Genomic DNA, 18,764 nt, shown 5'->3' on the forward strand with positions numbered 1-18,764 from the left:
TCCTAGCTGGGAGGGGGTGGGACGTTGGCCATCCTACCCAGGTGGGAGGCACCGTAGCAAGTGAGACCGTCTAGTGTCGCAAACCCCGCCCACCTGCTGAGAAGGGAGGGCGGAAATTATTGGTAGCAGAATGTCATCCAAAATTTACAATTTTCAAATAATATCCAAATAATATATATGTCAGTCCATAACCAAAGAGTAGTCAACGTAATGAGTTACTGGCGAGGAACACCATTATGCAGGCAGGATGCCTTTCAATGTCCAAGAACTAGTTACAGGTAGGTAGCTGTGTTGGTCTGACGTAGTCAAAACAAAAATTTTTTAAAAAGGTGCTACCGGAAGGATTTTTTTTTATTTTGTAATGTCCAAGAAGTATTGTAGTGGGTGCTCCAACGTAATGAATTCAATAGCAATCAGCAAACAAGCAGAACAGTATATCTGGATTGGATCAACTGTTTCGAATATGAATCTTCATCAGCTGATGATGAAATTAAATACATTACATACAATGAATGACAACAAAAAGAAAACTGAGCAACCTGCATAATGAATAATTAATAAATAAATAAATAAATAAATAAATAAGGAATACATACCAAGTACTTTTTTAGAATATCCGTACAGGTAAATATTTATACTTGCGGATCAGAGTTCATTAACCAGTGTAGCTAACTGATGCTGATAAAACCCGTGTAAGAACTTATAAAGTTATTCACAGGTGTGTCAAATAACAATTAAGAACAAAGTAAGAAAATTTAAAGGTACAGTATATCAAATCTGGCATCACAACACAAGCTGAAACCATAAAGTTATTGCAACACAGGGATTTGTTTTTGTCACTCTAATCAGCAAGAAGGCAGGGATAAAGACAAAACAAAAACATAAAAATAAAATCAGACAGGCTTGCACATACATGCACACACACACACAGACTTAGACTAGAGGCAGACAGACACATACAGGCAGTGACTTTAAAAGTGAAAAAACAGCATGCCCCCCCCTGCTGTGGAAATGCTGCCTTTTACTCTTAAAAGGCAGCATTTTTATTATCTTTGATTTTAGCATTGTTAGACCACAGTGCTAAGATAGGAGAGAAACATTTGCCTGCTGCCTTTTACTGTCAAAGGACAGGCAGAGGCTCATCTATGATGTTAGCACTGAGTGCTTAGATTGGAGAAAGCAGATCATGTGACTGACTAGTGATCATGGTTTGACCAAAATGGCTTCAGAGGCCAAATTCAGAAGCCCGGTGTGTCTAATTAAGCCTATGAGCTGGAGTTCCCCCCGCCCCTGCCTTGCTGTGATGCATTCTGAACTGAGGTGTAGGTTTGCAGATCCCCTTGTGTTAGTCCTCTGAATATTTTTTGGGCTTTGCCTTGCAGCAGAAAATCAAGGAAATGAAGCTTGATGGCCTCATTCCAGTTATTTGTGTGTGTAACTCATTCAGTGTGATTTTTCCAGCTGACCCAGCTTTGACTATTTCCAGTATATCCCTCTAGCATGAAAATAAGCTGCTGTAGTAATTGTCTCCATTGCCCTGTGCAATTTCACCAAAAAAAACCTCAGGGGTATATTGAGTAGCAGATGGTATGGTGCTACTCAGCTCTTCCAAGAGCTGAGTGGCTGCTGCTTACCAAGAAGGAGACATAGCGGCAAGGTGGCAGGGAGGCTGGTGTGGTGCAAATACACCAGCAGGAGTGCCATATAGCCTCCACCAATGGATTTGCACTGCATCAGCCTTCCTGCTGCCTCTCCCTCCCAGCAAGCTGCAGTGACTCAGTGTCAGGAGGACAGGAGAGCCCCACAACCCCACCTTGTCATCTGCGTATATTCTGATTATTTGTGCTCTATTTCCATATATAATACTGTATTGTCCTTGCAAGTCTGTATGACTGAAATCATACCACTTCCAGCAATGTAATGACTTTTCATATCAGTAGCTAAAGGTACTTCATCAGGTTCAAAAATCACACTGACTTGTACCTGAGAATTAACAGTTGATTTGGTGGGGTAGGTAAACAGAAAGACTAGGTGCCACTTTAGGGGATGGTATGATAAAAGTACTGGTTTAAAAGTGAAACAGTCTAGACTTTCGTGTTCATTAGTTCAGCTTCAGCACTAAGTGAGGCTCTAAATCTTCAGTGCATTTCCCAGAGTTACTTTAACTAGCAACAAACTCAAGGCTACCTTTCTATCTAAACTGCTAGCATGGTTTTTCTTTTCACATTTTGAGTCCCCACTGGTGCTTCACTAGCCTTCCTAGGCCTGCTCCCAAGGTACATTGTTTGTTTGTTTGTTTGTTTGCTTGCTTGCTTGCTTGCTTAAATTGATTGCCCACCTGTCACCCTAAGGTCCCAGGTTGGGTTACATTAATTTAAAACCAATATAAAGCACCCTGCAATAACAAAAATAGGATGGATCCTAAAAACATACATCTTAGGTGTCAAAGGCCTACAGTAAAGACTTACAGCCTGTTTTCTGTCTTTCTCCCTGCTTTCCCTCCCTTTTCCAGCAATACAACTCTGTTTCCTACGTCAGATATCAGCTTACAGCAGAGACTGTTGAGAAACATAATTCCAAGACCCCACAGTCTCATGCATTACATTACACCTGGGCACTGATCATGCTGGCTGGGAATTGAAGCATTGTCCTCATGATCCCTTCCAACTCTACAATTCTATGATTCTAAGTCCAACAAAATCTGAAGGGCAGCATGTTGGCAGTACTTGCCATGCTAGCCTATAGCATCATGTACAAGCAACAATTGGAATTTTATATCCACTTAAGGAGCTTCAATTTCCTACATTTCTGAGGCAGCAGCATGGGACACATTTGGCACTTTTTTGTACAGGAAGAGTTACTGGATTTCAATAAATGAAGACTAGCATGACATAGCACATTTCTTCCTAGTACATGCCTTCCCTGAACTGGTGCTCTCAGATTGGGGAAGGCTGACCTATCATATGGTATGGCTCTAAACACTATGTGTTTAAAATATTCTGCTTGCAACATTGTTAATGAAACATTGAATTTTAAAAACATTTCATGTGAAAAGTGTAACAAAATAACAAAATATAAATGGAAGTTGTCTGTTAGATTTGATTAGGGAATGTGTTTGATTAGATTTCATGTGGAGGATGAAATTTAGCTTTTATCTACTTGCTCTTAGGGTTTGTACACTGTTGTGTGCTTCTAATGATTATTGCACCAAGGATCATCACAGGCTGAAAGCAGTTTGAGCCAAGCATTTATTACAAACTTAATGTATTTACCGGTACTTTACAGAAAAACAGAGAGATTACTTGATGATGAACTCTTATACAAATATGTGAAGAGATGCAAAATACTTGCAGTTTGTTCTGTTTCATTAAATTTTTAAAAATTTTTTTATATGTAGCCCTTTTTATTGTTTATATTGACTAAACTAATGTTAAATTTAATATATTAGCTTATGGTTCAATATATGCTGTAGGTCACATATCTAATTAAAATAATTAATTTTCATTATTTAAATTAATTTTGTTGAAAGAACTATGTGTTAATTACAAAATGTCACAACAGTAATACAGAATTTTAGGTGTTTTATTTTATTTATTAAATTTGTATACCCTCCTTCATCTGAAGATCTCAGGGCAGTTCACAGCATAAAAATATGTGTTTGTGATATTGTATAATATCATTAGCCTAGTGGAAAACTTGTCTGGATACAGGTTTTGGCAAATGAACGGGGAAACGACAGCATTTTTTTCTGTTGCCAGTCAAATGACTGAGAGGATGAGGACTGCAGATAGGATTTGTGTTCTAGTACACTGCACTCAGCTGCACAAACTTATTTTTTTAGGGTGAAAGAAGAACAAAAACCACAAGCGACACAGTAAGTAAAAAAATCTTAAAAGTGTAGTGGGCTTTACTTCTCTACCTTTGCCATATTCTGCTTTCTGCACCTTTTGATGGTATTAGGTTTCACTAATATCTGATAGGCTGCTGGTAGTCATCTGCTTTCTGATTGGCTTGTAAGAGCTGCTTGCAGCTTCTTACTTCATCCACATATTAGCTGGATGTAGTTTCTTGCTACTTGCTTCTGGACTATTTAAATGTAAAACTTTATTTCCCCTTACATCCTATTAGTGGCTGACTTAATTGCAGTGAACATTCCCATTGGCTTTAGCTTTTTCTGCCTTTATATGACTATTATTATTGGGTAAGAAAACATTTATGCTAGTCTGATTTTATTTGGTTATTCAGTCACATTATTTGCTTATTTAAACAGGTGGTTTCCCTTTAGTGGGATCACTGAACTGGTAAATAACGTTCTTCAGCCACAGCAAAAACAACAAAATGAAAAGGAGCCCCAGACGTAAGTAAGCCGCTATCTGTAGATTAAGTACTGCTGTAGCATTAAAACATACCACAGAGTATGTTTAAATAATATATAACATCCTTATAAGAACATCTTTCAATTTGAGGCTGCAATCCTGTGCATGCTTGCAGGGTAGTAAGTCTTGCTGAACTCATTGTGACTTACTGCTCAGTTAACATCTATAGGATTAGCTATATAACTGATGCTGCTTTTCAATCTTGAATTGGCAAAAGGAAATTGAACCTGGCTTCAGGTTTGGTTGGTTAGGAATGCTTCCTGCTCTGTAGGGGACCAGCTTCTTTCATGAACCTCATGTGCAGAACTCCTTCAAAATTAAGATGACTGATATGCATGAAGAGCTTGAATTTTCAGATCAGTTGTGTGAATGCCCCCAATATTTATGTACACATATTTACCTACATCATCATTGTGTCATTCCTTTACAATATCTGTCAAGTTGCAAGGCAGATATTGTCTTCTGTGTTACCATCATGCATAAATGGATTTCCCTTAATGAGAACCATATGAAAAAATAGCTCATTTTTTAATTTAAAGAAGTGATGGTTGTGACAGAAATGGCAAAGCTCGGAGACTCAGACTTAAGGTTAATCTAGTGTTAGAGAATTATACATCAAGGATATTAAAAACTGAACATATAAGGGTACATTGAGTATTTCCTTTATTTAAATGGCTCATTCTCTCCCTTATGTCAACCAAATAACTATTCTGAAGCATCAATATTATTTATTTATCTGCTAGTAATACAAAGGCTAAAGAGAAATGGGACAAAATGTTTGCCCCATCACACCTCTTCTGGTGTGTGAGAGTTGCCCTTGGATCTTCCTGAACATGGTTGATTGTATTGTATTATTACTAGGCTTTGCAACTTGATTTTTGTATTTAAATAAATTTTTATAGTTGAAAATCTAGGCTGTGAATCAGAGTCCTACATGCAGGTAGTGTACTTATTGTTTGACTTGAGACAGATAAAAGTTCTGTTAGTTTTCTTACTATACAGTGGAGAAGCCTCGATTTAATGTTAGTGATTTAATGCAAAGTGATTCTTTTGAAAGCCTATGGATATCTTTTAGTGATTTTTTTCATACTGAACTTATTTGAAAATCTTTTGTTTTCTATAAATTTGATTATAACTTTATCACTGAACTATCCTTCTAACTTTTGCCATTCCTTAAGGTCTGTTCTTTTTTTTAATTGATTCGTAATTTCAAATTTCTAACATACTCATACAAGGAAAACATAGCTTAGTAACTGCACAGAAAAGAAAGAAAAATAGTGGCTATGGGTGTAGTTTTAGATGTTTCAAGAACGGCAATCAAATGAAAATGTCTCTCCATAAATTTTCATGAGTTGAGGAAGGATGAAAACCATGTTCGATTGTCTTTAACAAAGTCAATAAAAGGATACCATGTCGTATAGAAGGTGTGATTCTTCCACTTGATCAATATTTGTTTTGTGAAATTGTTAATTTGTTCAAAGCAAGATATCATACCCAGGAAATCCAGGCTTCAAAAAGATTTGCATTTAAAGTCCCCCCCCCTTTTGCAATCACTAATGTAACTGCAGTTAATAAATGGGGAATGAAGTCAGGGGCGTAGCCAGGATCAAAATTAGGGGGGGCAAGGGGCGGGGGCAAGGGGCGGGAGGGGAGGGGCCACAGCGGAAATGTGGGCGGGGCCACGTGGCCTGCGCCTCCCCGGGCCTTCCGAGGAGGCGGCCCCAGGCTCCCGCTCCCGGCGCGAAGCTCCAGAGTCGCGCAGGGAACGCAGGCCTGTGGCTGCGTCCTCCGCGCCTCCCAGGTCTTCGGAGGAGGCGGCCCCAGGCTCCCGCTCCCGGCGCGAAGCTCCAGAGTCGCGCAGGGAACGCAGGCCTGTGGCTGCGTCCTCCGCGCCTCCCAGGTCTTCGGAGGAGGCGGCCCCAGGCTCCCGCTCCCGGCGCGAAGCTCCAGAGTCGCGCAGGGAACGCGGGCCTGTGGCTGCGTCCTCCGCGCCTCCCAGGTCTTCGGAGGAGGCGGCCCCAGGCTCCCGCTCCCGGCACGAAGCTACAGAGTCGCGTCGGGAACGCGAGCCTGTGGCTGCCTCCTCCGCGCCTCCCAGGTCTTCGGAGGAGGCGGCCCCAGGCTCTCGTTGGGAGCGGGAGCCTGGGGCCGCCTCCTCCTCAGACCTGGGAGGCGCGGAGAACGCAGCCACAGGCTCGCGTTCCCGGCGCGACTCTGGAGCTTTGCGCCGGGAGCGGGAGCCTGGGGCTGCCACACTGCTGCGCCCCTCAGCCTTTGCTTCTAGGGGGGGCAATTGCCCCCTCCTGCCCCCTGCCTACGCCCATGAATGAAGTCATCTGAGGGGTAAAATAAGATAATAGGGCTGGCTGTAGTGATTGTCCAATCATTTAAATTAATTGGTTGAAAACCTCCCAAAAGGGAATAATTTTGGGGTTGGACCACCACCTGTGTGTACTAGAGAGCCAAGGAAATTGCATTCCCACTAGCAAAGGTTGAATGTGCTGTGATTAATTCCATATAGTCTGGGCACATGTACAGCAATTTAAAGCATTTTTACGACTTTATTCCAAATTTGCTGACCCTGTACCTTTGGAAGTACCTCGTGAAGTGTACCAATCTCCACCTCTGCATTGGAGGAAGGATTTTGTATCAGTATTGTGTTTCCTTTTTATTTATTTATTTAATGTCTGTCTTGTAAAAGAAGAAGAAGAAGAAGAAGAAGAAGGTCTGGGTTATCTCACTTTAAAGCAGACCATATCCCTCTTCTTTTAATTGGTGTACCCAGGTCATTTCGTTGCAAGTTATTTCAGCTAAGTGTGGCACTATAAGATTAATTTAAAATTACACAGCATATACAAGGCAATAGATCTATTATGCATCATAGTAATTTCAGTGTTATTATCATATTCCATCAGCACAAAATAAAGATGCCATTAATTCCAACAGGGATTAACTTCAACATTCAAACTCCCCCTCCCCCTGCCCTAATTCCCCAACCTTCCCAATAGAATAATCCCTACACCTCTGGTTGGGAGCAGAATAGTCCAACTCTTCCTTCATGTGCCAAGTGCTCATGAATTAAGATGAAATTGGGGGGTCATAAGCATTAACCCCCCCATAAGCAATGGTTGTACATGGCTATATTGCAAAGAAAAATAAGTGTACAAGAGCCCAATTCTTCTCCATTTTAGTTATAGAGCTCTTAGCTCTTGGTCAGACTTATACAGGCAACCCCCAATTTTCATGGGAGGTGAATTCTGGGTCATTGCGCACATCAGTGGAGTGCACATAAGCCTGCCCTTTTCCAGGTCCCAAAATTGCGCATACATGCACAATCACACCTGCTTTGAATGTGCACAAAATGGTCGTTCCTTGTAGTTGGTAGCTTCAGTGGGACCTCAGGCAAAGACAAAGCCATCTTTGTGACATTTTTGCTGTTGTTGCTTTTTAGGGGCAGATTCTTTTTCATCTTTTCTTCCCTTTTTTTTCATTTGCTGCCAGTCTCGTTCTTCCTTCAAGTTCTGTGTCTTCCTCTCCACTGCTCTCAGTTATTTGTCTTCATTTGGTTGCAGGCCCAGTTGATTTAATAAATTTTTATCTTCCATTTGTGTGGAGGCAGCTTTAGTTACTCCTTCATAAGTTAATAGGAGTTTGAATGGGTAACCCCATTGGTACCTTATGACTGCTTCACAGGCTGCTGTTCATGTCTGCATTTCAGCGTTCCTGCACAAAGATCCTGATAGATGTTTATCATTGAATTTTCTATTATGATTTTTTTTCTAGTGTATTGATCTTTGGAAATAAGTCATTTTTAATTATGAAGGAGCTAAAGTGAACAATAATGTATCTCAGGGGCTCACCATTTTTTCATGGATGGAGTGCTCTGTGTATCCTCTCAATGTGGCCTGCTTATATAATGATGTCAGGAAGTATTTCCTTTATCCAGGACACAAAAGCTTCACATAAGTTGGTGTCTCCAAAGCACCGCAAGGCCATAGATTCTAGTGGCGGTCCTGATCTTGCATATCCTGAAGCTGCAGTTTGATGTGAGATTGAGGCTTTTAAATATTTTAAATCCTAGTTCTGTTATTCATGCAGGATTCCATTGCTTCATTAGCTGTTGTGGAAAACATCTGAGATTGTTTCTGTGAGTTTTAAAATATCTTCTCTTGGTGGTTTCGGTACTTTACCCCAGTCCTCAGACATTTCTTTTTTAAAAATTAGGATAAGTAAAGCTGCCATGTCGAATGGAGCTTCTGATCTCTCTGAGTTGTTGTTGTTTTCACTGCATTGAGCCCTGGCAGCCATTTTCAAAATGGCTGTGGCCTGGACTTGTGATTCTCTGATGATCTGAGACTGAGGTGAAAACAAGTCATCCAGAGTCTACTTTGTGATCCTCTGATTCTGCAGCTCATAGCCCACTTGGGAGTACAGTATTAAAAGTTTGAGCAAGATTTTATTTTGGAGCAAGCTAGGCTATTCTTGCTTATGGGGAAGGAAGAAGCAGTAGATGCCATCTTGCCTCAGTGACATCACCTAGGGTTGCCATATTCCAAGAGGTAAAAATCTGGACAATTGCCCAATAGCCCCTTCACCGCCCCCAAGCCTGAGCCACCCACGCCAGAGCCAGAGCCTGGATTGTCCATGCCAGAGCCAGAGCTTGAACCAGAACCTGGGTCGACTGAGCCTGAACCAGAACCGCCTATGAACAAAAATAATAAATATGTGTTAAAACCCAAAATCCAGGACATTTGCTTTAAAATGTAAAATTCCCCCTGGATGGGCATCTGGGACCCCAAAAAGAGGAAATGTCTGGAAATTGCTGGACGTATGGCAACCCTACATTATCGCCCTTAAGGTCTGTTTTAGTAGTTCAGTGTTACATTACTTTCCCTCAAGCATATACAAATTGAAATGTTTTCCAGATACTTGGATGTGATTACTTTTCATGCTTGTACCCATGTGTCTATTGGTGAATGAGTCAATATGTGGACGTTAAAGGAAAGGAATGGAAGAGAATGCACAACAGTAGCAAAAGCATTTTCTATTTTTGTTGTTGTTTAGTCGTGTCCGACTCTTCGTGACCCCATGGACCAGAGCATGCCAGGCACTCCTGTCTTCCACTGCCTCCCGCAGTTTGGTCAAACTCATGTTCGTAGCTTCGAGAACACTGTCCAACCATCTTGTCCTCTGTCGTCCCCTTCTCCTAGTGCCCTCAATCTTTCCCAACATCAGGGTCTTTTCCAAGGATTCTTCTCTTCTCATGAGGTGGCCAAAGTATTGGAGCCTCAGCTTCACAATCTGTCCTTCCAGTGAGCACTCAGGGCTGATTTCCTTAAGAATGGATAGGTTTGATCTTCTTGCAGTCCATGGGACTCTCAAGAGTCTCCTCCAGCACCATAATTCAAAAGCATCCATTCTTTGGCGATCAGCCTTCTTTATGGTCCAGCTCTCACTTCCATACATCACTACTGGGAAAACCATAGCTTTAACTATACGGACCTTTGTAGGCAAGGTGATGTCTCTGCTTTTTAAGATGCTGTCTAGGTTTGTCATTGCTTTTCTCCCAAGAAGCAGGCGTCTTTTAATTTCGTGACTGCTGTCACCATCTGCAGTGATCAAGGAGCCCAAGAAAGTAAAATCTCTCACTGCCTCCATTTCTTCCCCTTCTATTTGCCAGGAGGTGATGGGACCAGTGGCCATGATCTTGGTTTTTTTGATGTTGAGCTTCAGACCACATTTTGCGCTCTCCTCTTTCACCCTCATTAAAAGGTTCTTTAATTCCTCCTCACTTCCTGCCATCAAGGTTGTGTCATCTGTATATCTGAGGTTGTTGATATTTCTTCCGGCAATCTTAATTCCGGTTTGGGATTCATCTAGTCCAGCCTTTCGCATGATGAATTCTGCATATAAGTTAAATAAGCAGGGAGACAATATACAACCTTGTCGTACTCTTTCCCCAATTTTGAACCAATCAGTTGTTCCATATCCAGTTCTAACTGTAGCTTCCTGTCCCACATAGAGATTTCTCAGGAGACAGATGAGGTGATCAGGCACTCCCATTTCTTTAAGAACTTGCCATAGTTTGCTGTGGTCCACACAGTCAAAGGCTTTTGCATAGTCAATGAAGCAGAAGTAGACGTTTTTCTGGAACTCTCTAGCTTAAACCAGAGCTGTAAGCAAATATATCTGCAGAGGCAGATTTGGGGCAGTGCAACCGGTTCCGCCACACTGGACACCAAGCCTAGGAGGCACCACAGGATGTTGCAACTATGATGTGGTGAATTAAACAGAACAGAAGGTGAAATGTGGCCTTCCACAGGGGCTCACTAAAATGTGAAATACCTAAGTTTGCCCTGATGTGTGTAGGTTCAGATGGCTAAACTGCAGAATTAAAATACAGTATTCAGAAATATGAGATTAACTAGGGGTTGCTATTAACTACTCAACAATCACAGGGTGTTAATTCTTTCTGAGTGCATGTTCTGGAAGTTGGGCAATAGGATTCCTTTTGGTGTACCGACCTCCCCACTGCACCAAGGATTCCCTGCCCGAGGTGTTTCAGGTCGTGGCGGGTGTTCTCCTGGAGATACCTAGTTTGGTTGTCCTAGGGGATTTTACCATCCATGCTGACACGAACCTACAAGGGGCCGCTTGGGACTTCGTGGAAAGCATGGCTGCCATGGGGCTGTCCCTGAATAAGTTTGGCCCAACTCATAGCCGCGGACATGCCTTGGACCTGGTGTTTACCTTTATGGATGTGGGTGATCTGACATTAAGTAAAAGTGAAACAAAAGAAGTGTCATGGTCAGATCACTTCCTGGTACAACTGGACTTCTCCGTGACCCTTCCCCTCTGCAGGGAGGTGGGACCGATTCAGATGGTCTGCCCCCGCCACTTAATGGATCCAATTGGCTTCCAGAGAGTGGTATGGGATGTTTTATCCCATGTTGATGGCCTTTCAGCTGATTCCCTGGTGGCCCGCTGGAATTGTGGAGTTAACCAGGGCTATTGACTGACTGGCTCTGAAGCGCCCTCTCCAATTGCATGGAGCCCGGACAGCTCCGTGGTTTTCCGCGGAGCTGAGGGTGATGAAACAATCGCTGAGACGGCTAGAGCGCCAGTGGCGGAAAACTCATTCTGAATCAGACCGGACACGGGTTAGAGCTCAACATCGAGCCTACCAAGTGGCAATGGTGACGGCGAAGAGGATCTTCTTCACCGTTTCTATTGCATCTGCAGAAAACAGCAGCAGGAGACTTTTTCAGGTGGTTCGCAATCTATCGGAACCACCTTCATCATCGGGGCCTGGTAGGGACCCCAAGATCTCCTGTAATGCTTTTTCAAACATTTTTGCAGATAAAGTCACTCATATTCGGAAGGAGGTAGACTCCACCATGGGAGCAGGGCCAGAGCGGAAGAGTGCTGGAGCCCTGTCTAGTCATGTTATATGGGATCAATTCCAATCTGTTACCTCCGAGGATGTGGACAGGCTGCTTGGACGAGTGAAACCAACCACCTGTCTCCTTGACCCTTAACCATCCTGGCTAATAAAAACGAGCCGGGAAGGGCTGGGCGATGGGCTTTGCGGGTTGGTGAATGCTTCCCTCTATGAGGGAGTATTCACAGACCCACTGAAAGAGGCGGTCATTAAACCGCTTCTTAAAAAAACATATTTAGACCTGGCCAATATGACCAGCTATCGCCCAGTCTCAAATTTACCTTTCTTGGGCAAGGTGATTGAGCGGGTGGTTGCTGAACAACTCCAAGCATGCCTGGAAGAAGCGGACCATTTGAATCCCTTCCAATCGGGATTCAGGTCTCTCACCATGGGACTGAAACTGCCTTGGTCGTGCTGGTCGATGATCTCACGAGCTAGGGACAAAGGTGAGAGCTGTTTCCTAGTTCTGCTGGATCTCTCAGCAGCCTTTGACACCATCGACCATAACATCCTTCTGGACCGTCTAGAGGGAGTGGGAGCTGGGGGCACTGTCATACAGTGGTTCCGCTCCTTCCTACTGGGCCGTGTTCAGAAAGGGGTGTTGGGGGATGAGTGTTCAGACCCCTGGGCACTCACTTGGGTGCCTCAGGGTTCCGTTCTCTCCCCCATGCTTTTTAATATCTATATGAAGCCACTGGGAGAGATCATCAGGGGGGTTGGGCTGGGTGTTCATCAGTATGCAGATGACACCCAGCTCTACCTCTCTTTTAAATCAGAACCAGTGAAGGCGGTGAAGGTCCTGTGTGAGTGCCTGGAGGCGGTTGGAGGATGGATGGCGGCTAACAGATTGAGGTTGAATCCTGACAAGACAGAAGTACTGTTTTTGGGGGACAGGAGGCGGGCAGGCGTGGAGGACTCCCTGATCCTAAATGGGGTAACTGTGCCCCTGAAGGACCAGGTGCGCAGCCTGGGAGTCATTTTGGACTCATAGCTGTCCATGGAGGCACAGGTTAATTCTGTGTCCAGGGCAGCTGTCTACCAGCTCCATCTGGTACGCAGGCTGAGACCCTACCTGCCCGCAGACTGTCTCGCCAGAGTGGTGCATGCTCTGGTTATCTCCCGCTTGGACTACTGCAATGCGCTCTACGTGGGGCTACCTTTGAATGTGACCCGGAAACTGCAATTAATCCAGAATGCAGCAGCTAGACTAGTGACTGGGAGTAGCCGCCAGGACCACATAACACCGGTCCTGAGAGATCTACACTGGCTCCCAGTACTTTTTCGAGCACAATTCAAAGTGTTGGTACTGACCTTTAAAGCCCTAAACGGCCTCGGTCCTGTACCTGAAGGAGCGCCTCCACCCCCATCATTCAGCCCGGACACTGAGATCCAGCACCGAGGGCCTTCTGGCGGTTCCCTCATTGCGAGAAGTGAGGTTACAGGGAACCAGACAGAGGGCCTTCTTGGTAGTGGCACCCGCCCTGTGGAACGCCCTCCCAGCAGATGTCAAGGCAATAAGCAACTATTTTACTTTTAGAAGACAACTGAAGGCGGCCCTGTTTAGGGAAGTTTTTAATGTTTGATGCTGTACTGTTTTTAATATTTGGTTGGAAGCCGCCCAGAGTGGCTGGGGAAACCCAGCCAGATGGGCGGAGTATGAATAATAAATTATTATTATTATTATTATTATTATTATTATTATTATTATTATTTCTTTAGAAAAGCATTTTAGCGTTCTGGTATTTCCAGTTTGTTTTATAAAGCCACATTCCTAAGCAACTTGGAAGTTCCGTTGAAATTGGTTGTTCTTAATGCCATATGGATTAATTGTGGAGTTAGATAAACATGTGATCTTATTTGTTTCTATGTTAAGAATTCTTAATGACTAAAATCTGAATCTTGTATGAGCTGATGTGATATAAACAGGTTTATGTAGTGGTTTCTACCGTAGTGCCTTTTGAAACTGGTAGCATGTAAGGCAACCAACCAACAGTAGGTGGAGCCAGAACCAATGACAAGCAGAGTTAACCCATTTTAGCTTTGTCCTCTGAATATTATGCTATGTACGAGGGCAGGGCCAAGACATTTTGGCACTGAGCTTGAGGCAAAGCATAAATTCCTGTCTCCCTCCCCACAAGGGAAGAAGGGGTGAGTGAAGATCTACATCAGTAACAAGGTGGGGCACAGTAAAGATCTATGTCGGGATCTGCTGCCCTTGTGAATACTGCCATCTGAGGCGGTTGCCTCATCTTGCCTCCTGGGTGGGCTGGCTCAGTTATGTGCAGTTGCTCTTATGTATAAATAAAATGGATTGTCACACCTATCTGCAATTTTTTATTCTCCATGGGGCCATGGCTATTGGGATTCTCATGATAAGCTCATGTACTTCAAAAAGAACCACTAGACTATGATCTGCTAAGGCGATAATCAGATATGGAGAGGAATGCAGTATTGTGCCTTCTGTCCTGTCCCTGATCTCTGTATGTGTTATGCATGTGGTCAACTGGCTGAAAGTTGGGCATATAACTTCATATAACCAGGTGATAAGATTGGCTATGTTTCAATATCTGCAACTTACATTATGGAACAAATAATAGTTAAATATAGACAATACTAAATTTGAAAGTATAATGATATATGCTAACATAAAGAAAAGACCTCTTACCACTTTGGCAGCAGTTGTGGTCTGGCATGGCTGTAGGCAAGCCGAGGTTGGGCATAGGCCTTCCTGTGCATCTGGCTGGTGTCATCATGAGCCTCGGCCAACCATGGGAAGTGTCAGGACTCTTCTTAATTTCAAAGTCAAACTGGCCAATCATAGCCAATTTAGGGGGTGGTACTATTGGTTCAGAGCAGATCGAAGACTATGGTTAGTAGACTTGAGTCAGATCTTTCTCAAGCACATTTAAACCAGCTGCTCTTGCTTGCAGCATCACAGTTGGCAAAGGATGTTGGGGAGCTTGGATGCTCCTAAAGAGACTTAGCAAGTAGCCAAAGAATTTTGGCCATAAAGTGGCTGAAGATTGTTGGCAGCAGCAGTGGAGCCTGCAGAAGAGGCCGAAGATTGCATGTAAAAGAAAGTGGAAAAGAGATTTGAGAAATTTCTGTTTGACCATAAGACAAACATAATGGATATGAATGAATTTTTAAAACAATATCAAAAACATTAATAAGCACTAATCTAAATGAAAGTTTTTAAAAATCCACCAAACAGTGGTATATTAAAGGTAACCTGACCATTAGGTCTAGTCGTGACCGACTCTGGGGTTGCGGCGCTCATCTCGCGTTATTGGCTGAGGGAGCCGTACAGCTTCCAGGTCATGTAGCCAGCATGACAAAGCCGCTTCTGGCAAACCAGAGCAGCGCATGGAAACACCGTTTAATTTCCTGCTGTAGCAGTACCTATTTATCTACTTGCACTTTGATGTGCTTTCAAACTGCTAGGTTAGCAGGAGCAGGGACCAAGCAATGGGAGCTCACCCCGTCACGGGGATTCAAACCGCCGACCTTCTGATCGGCAAGAGCCTAGGCTCTGTGGTTTAACCCACAGCGCCACCCGCGTCCCATCAGTGGTATATTATGCCCCATGAATTAAGATAAAGTTATTTTGCTGGGGATGTAGGAGATTAAGGGCTGGCTATCTTAATATTTTCTGGAGTTGTGTAAAAAACAACAACAAACCAAATCTGGAATTTGATTCTCAACACAGTACAGGAAATTAGAGGATATAATATGTCAATAAGCTCTAAGAACCTTTATGTGTATATTAAAAACAGAAGTGAAATATACCAACTCAAAATTGGTTGCTAGTTTATTTCCAGGAGCAAGATTATGCATTGGTCAGCTTTGGAAAGATATAAACCCAGCTCCAACATTAAAAGAGTGGTTACAGAATATATGGACATATCTGAGAAGAATTCCAAATAATCAACAAGACAAATTCATAGAAAGATGGACATTTTAAATTAACTATTATAATAAAAAGTCAATCCTTGCAACTCTTTCCCATCCATATGATTTTGTATTCTTTCTTTTAACATATTCACAGTCCCAATCTATTACTCATTACGTATCCAAACAAAGCAAAGAAGGGTGGTGCTGTGAGGCTGTAATGAAACACTTAATGATATCTAAAGCCACCCATGTGGAAAATTAGAAACTATTCTGAAGTTTTGGGTTTTTTAAAAGTCCAATCTTTTGGGGAAGCAGGTTTGTGGCACAAGAGTTCCAAATCAGCTTTAATTGAGCAACCTTAATTTACCAGCATTTGATTGAATCCCTCCTGAAAATAGTGACGGTCTGGAAGTGCCCCCTGGGTTGGGTTTCTGTATCTGTGTACATTCCTTCAATCTGTGGGTACATTTATATGTGTATTCCTGGAGATGTCATGTACCTCATTCTCAATGGCAGTACTGTACTTTCAACTCATACTAACAAAAGTTTTGAAAAGGCAATGACTTTCCATGGTTGCAGAAAGGAAACATCCTCAGCCCTACCTGGAGATACTGGCGATCGAACCTAGAACTTTCTGTATGCAAAGCAGATGCTATACCACCTGGGTAACAAGTTTGCATTCTTTTAATAAATGAAATTAATAGTTTATCCTCATTTGGGGTATGTTCCCCCAACACCCTTAATAGCAGTGTCTTATAATGTGTTACGGGAGCTGGTGGCGCTGTGATCTTCCTATCTACCGCCCCTATATTCCTACGCCCCTGCGCTCTGGTTTCTGTCATGGTGCTCTGTTGTGCCAGAAGTGGTTTAGTCATGCTGGCCACATGACCTGGAAAGCTGTCTGTGGACAAACATGGCTCCCTCAGCCTGAAAGTGAGATGAGCGCCGCAATCCTATAGTCGCCTTTGACTGGACTTAACTGTCCATGGGTCCTTTACCTTTTACCTATAATGTGTGAGGCTTGTGCTTGGTAGCTGCTAGAGTAGGAGTAGGGAACCTGTGATCTTCAGATGTTATTTGACTACAACTTCTACCACCCCTGACTATGATTGCTGAAGATCATGTGAATTGTCCATCTGCACAGTTGGGTCTCTGTATAGAGTGTCTGGTTCACACATGGTGCTGTCTATGTGGTGGAGGTGATGAGATGCATCTTTCCCCACACAATGTAAAGACTTTCAGTGGCTTGGTAAATGCTTGAATTGTACTTGTGGTACAATTGTATCTGTGCTTGGGAGTTGCTGTTTCAACATGTATCAAGGGCAGACATTTATCTCCCTCACTATGTGCGAGCTTGGCTTTATCATGTTTTGCCCTCTGTTGTCAAATAATTCTCTCTGTGTGTTACAGTTTGCTGCCAGTGCCTCTGCCCTATTTTTTAAACTTTAATTATATAAACAATTTTAATCTGCTGCACTAAAATCATTGCATCACCAACTGTACAAGTGCAGGGCGTAATTGGCTAAAGCAACATGTATTACTCCAGGCCTCCCCCCGCCCCACCCCCATGGTCACACATACACAGCTCTGAACAGCGTAAGATTAGATGATGGAGTGGTAAACACTCCTGATCCCTGACTATGCTAGCACACCCAGCATTGTCCATGCTTATCTCCTATTCATTAAAAAGGAAAGCCATCAAGTAAGAACAATACTGTTGCAGCAGTAAAAGGATACAAGTTATTTAATAATTGAACATTCTCATGAATGTTGTAAATGATGTGGAATGAACTCATTCTAATCCTGATACTGTAATGTCCAGGGGTGTTATATTTCTGAGTTAAGGTAGACTGATCTATTATTTGGCACTTGTTTATTTTTGTCACGTGAGATGAAGTCTTACAGACAGTTAATTCTGCATTTACTAGTGTGGGTAATATCTTCTCAGTAGTAACAGATTTTTTGGCTTCAAACAGATGACTCTTATCTGCTGTACATAATATATTAGCTGAAATGACAGACTTTTCATAAATGTAGTAATGCTTAATTTTGTTATTTTTGCACCATCACTTTTTAAACATTGTGACCCTTTTATAGTGGGTTAACCACTGTATAAATACACTAAAAGTATAGCTTATTGAAAGCATGTTGTGGGGGGGGGTTCAGGTACAAAGTTGTGCATATGAAGTAAAATTTGTGCATGCTGAATTTTTTTAAAGCCTACCTTCTTAATTGGTTTTAAAAGAAATTGCTGATTAATGCTTTTTTGGATTCTATGGACAACTAAAGTTTCAAGTCAAATATAAGTCAAGATGTGATTAAATTCATTAAGTCAACTGGTTAAGATTTATAGCATGGCTAAGGTCGTAAATATCAATGAGAGATAGATACTACTGTAATGATAAAAGTAAACAGCATTAGATATGTAATGCAGTCAAGTATTATCAGCCGGACAAGATAAATTCTATTCTGAAATAGGTAAAGAATTCTCATGGTGTCTCTAGCTGAAAAAGTAAGCAATGAAACAACTTTACTGAAGAGATCAAAACAGATGTATGCGTTCTAAGGAAGCTTACAGTAATAAATGCAAATCATAGTTACACCATATATATATAAAGAATAATATGTAATTTAGCATTGGTCTCACAATTTTAGTTCAGTCACCTTTTAATTGTCCATATGGTTCTCTTCTACACATTTGCTTTTTAGTCCCACACTAAACATTGAACTTACAAAGCACTTGCTGGATGGCATATTGGCAAGGAACCAGACTTGCAAGATTAGTAAACAAAGACAAACTTTATTCAGTACTGAACATTGTGAACAAAAAGGGCAAGCAGGCAGGTCTGCCAAAACAATTCATTTTCTTCTTCCAGTTTCTCTTTCAGTTATTTGGTCTGATTTCATAATATACAGTTGCCTTCAGAAGGCTGTTATTAGTTTAAAATTTGTTTATAATTTCCACATTAGTGAAATATTATTGTTTCAATGGATTTTATGCCTTTTTCCTTTATGTACGTTTACCTAATATAGTTTTAAAAGCTCAAAATACA

General features: G+C 42.2%; 1 protein-coding gene across 50 annotated transcripts in view; it reads left to right on the forward strand.

The window, feature by feature from the left end:
- RIMS2 (regulating synaptic membrane exocytosis 2) overlaps window positions 1-18,764 on the forward strand; it is a 360,961-nt gene that overhangs the window by 41,452 nt on the left and 300,745 nt on the right. For 46 of the 50 annotated variants that reach the window (XM_088675781.1, XM_088675807.1, XM_060277671.2 and 43 more), the window contains exons 2-3: window positions 3,842-3,874; window positions 4,271-4,357. The exons of the other annotated variants lie outside the window; for them this stretch is intronic. In XM_088675781.1, coding sequence (XP_088531907.1) covers window positions 3,842-3,874; window positions 4,271-4,357 — 120 coding nt within the window. The remainder of the gene's footprint in view (window positions 1-3,841; window positions 3,875-4,270; window positions 4,358-18,764) is intronic. 50 annotated transcript variants of the gene reach the window in all.

The sequence above is a fragment of the Zootoca vivipara genome, chromosome 8 (assembly GCF_965207765.1).
Source record: "Zootoca vivipara chromosome 8, rZooViv2.hap1.1, whole genome shotgun sequence".
NCBI lineage: Eukaryota > Metazoa > Chordata > Lepidosauria > Squamata > Lacertidae > Zootoca > Zootoca vivipara.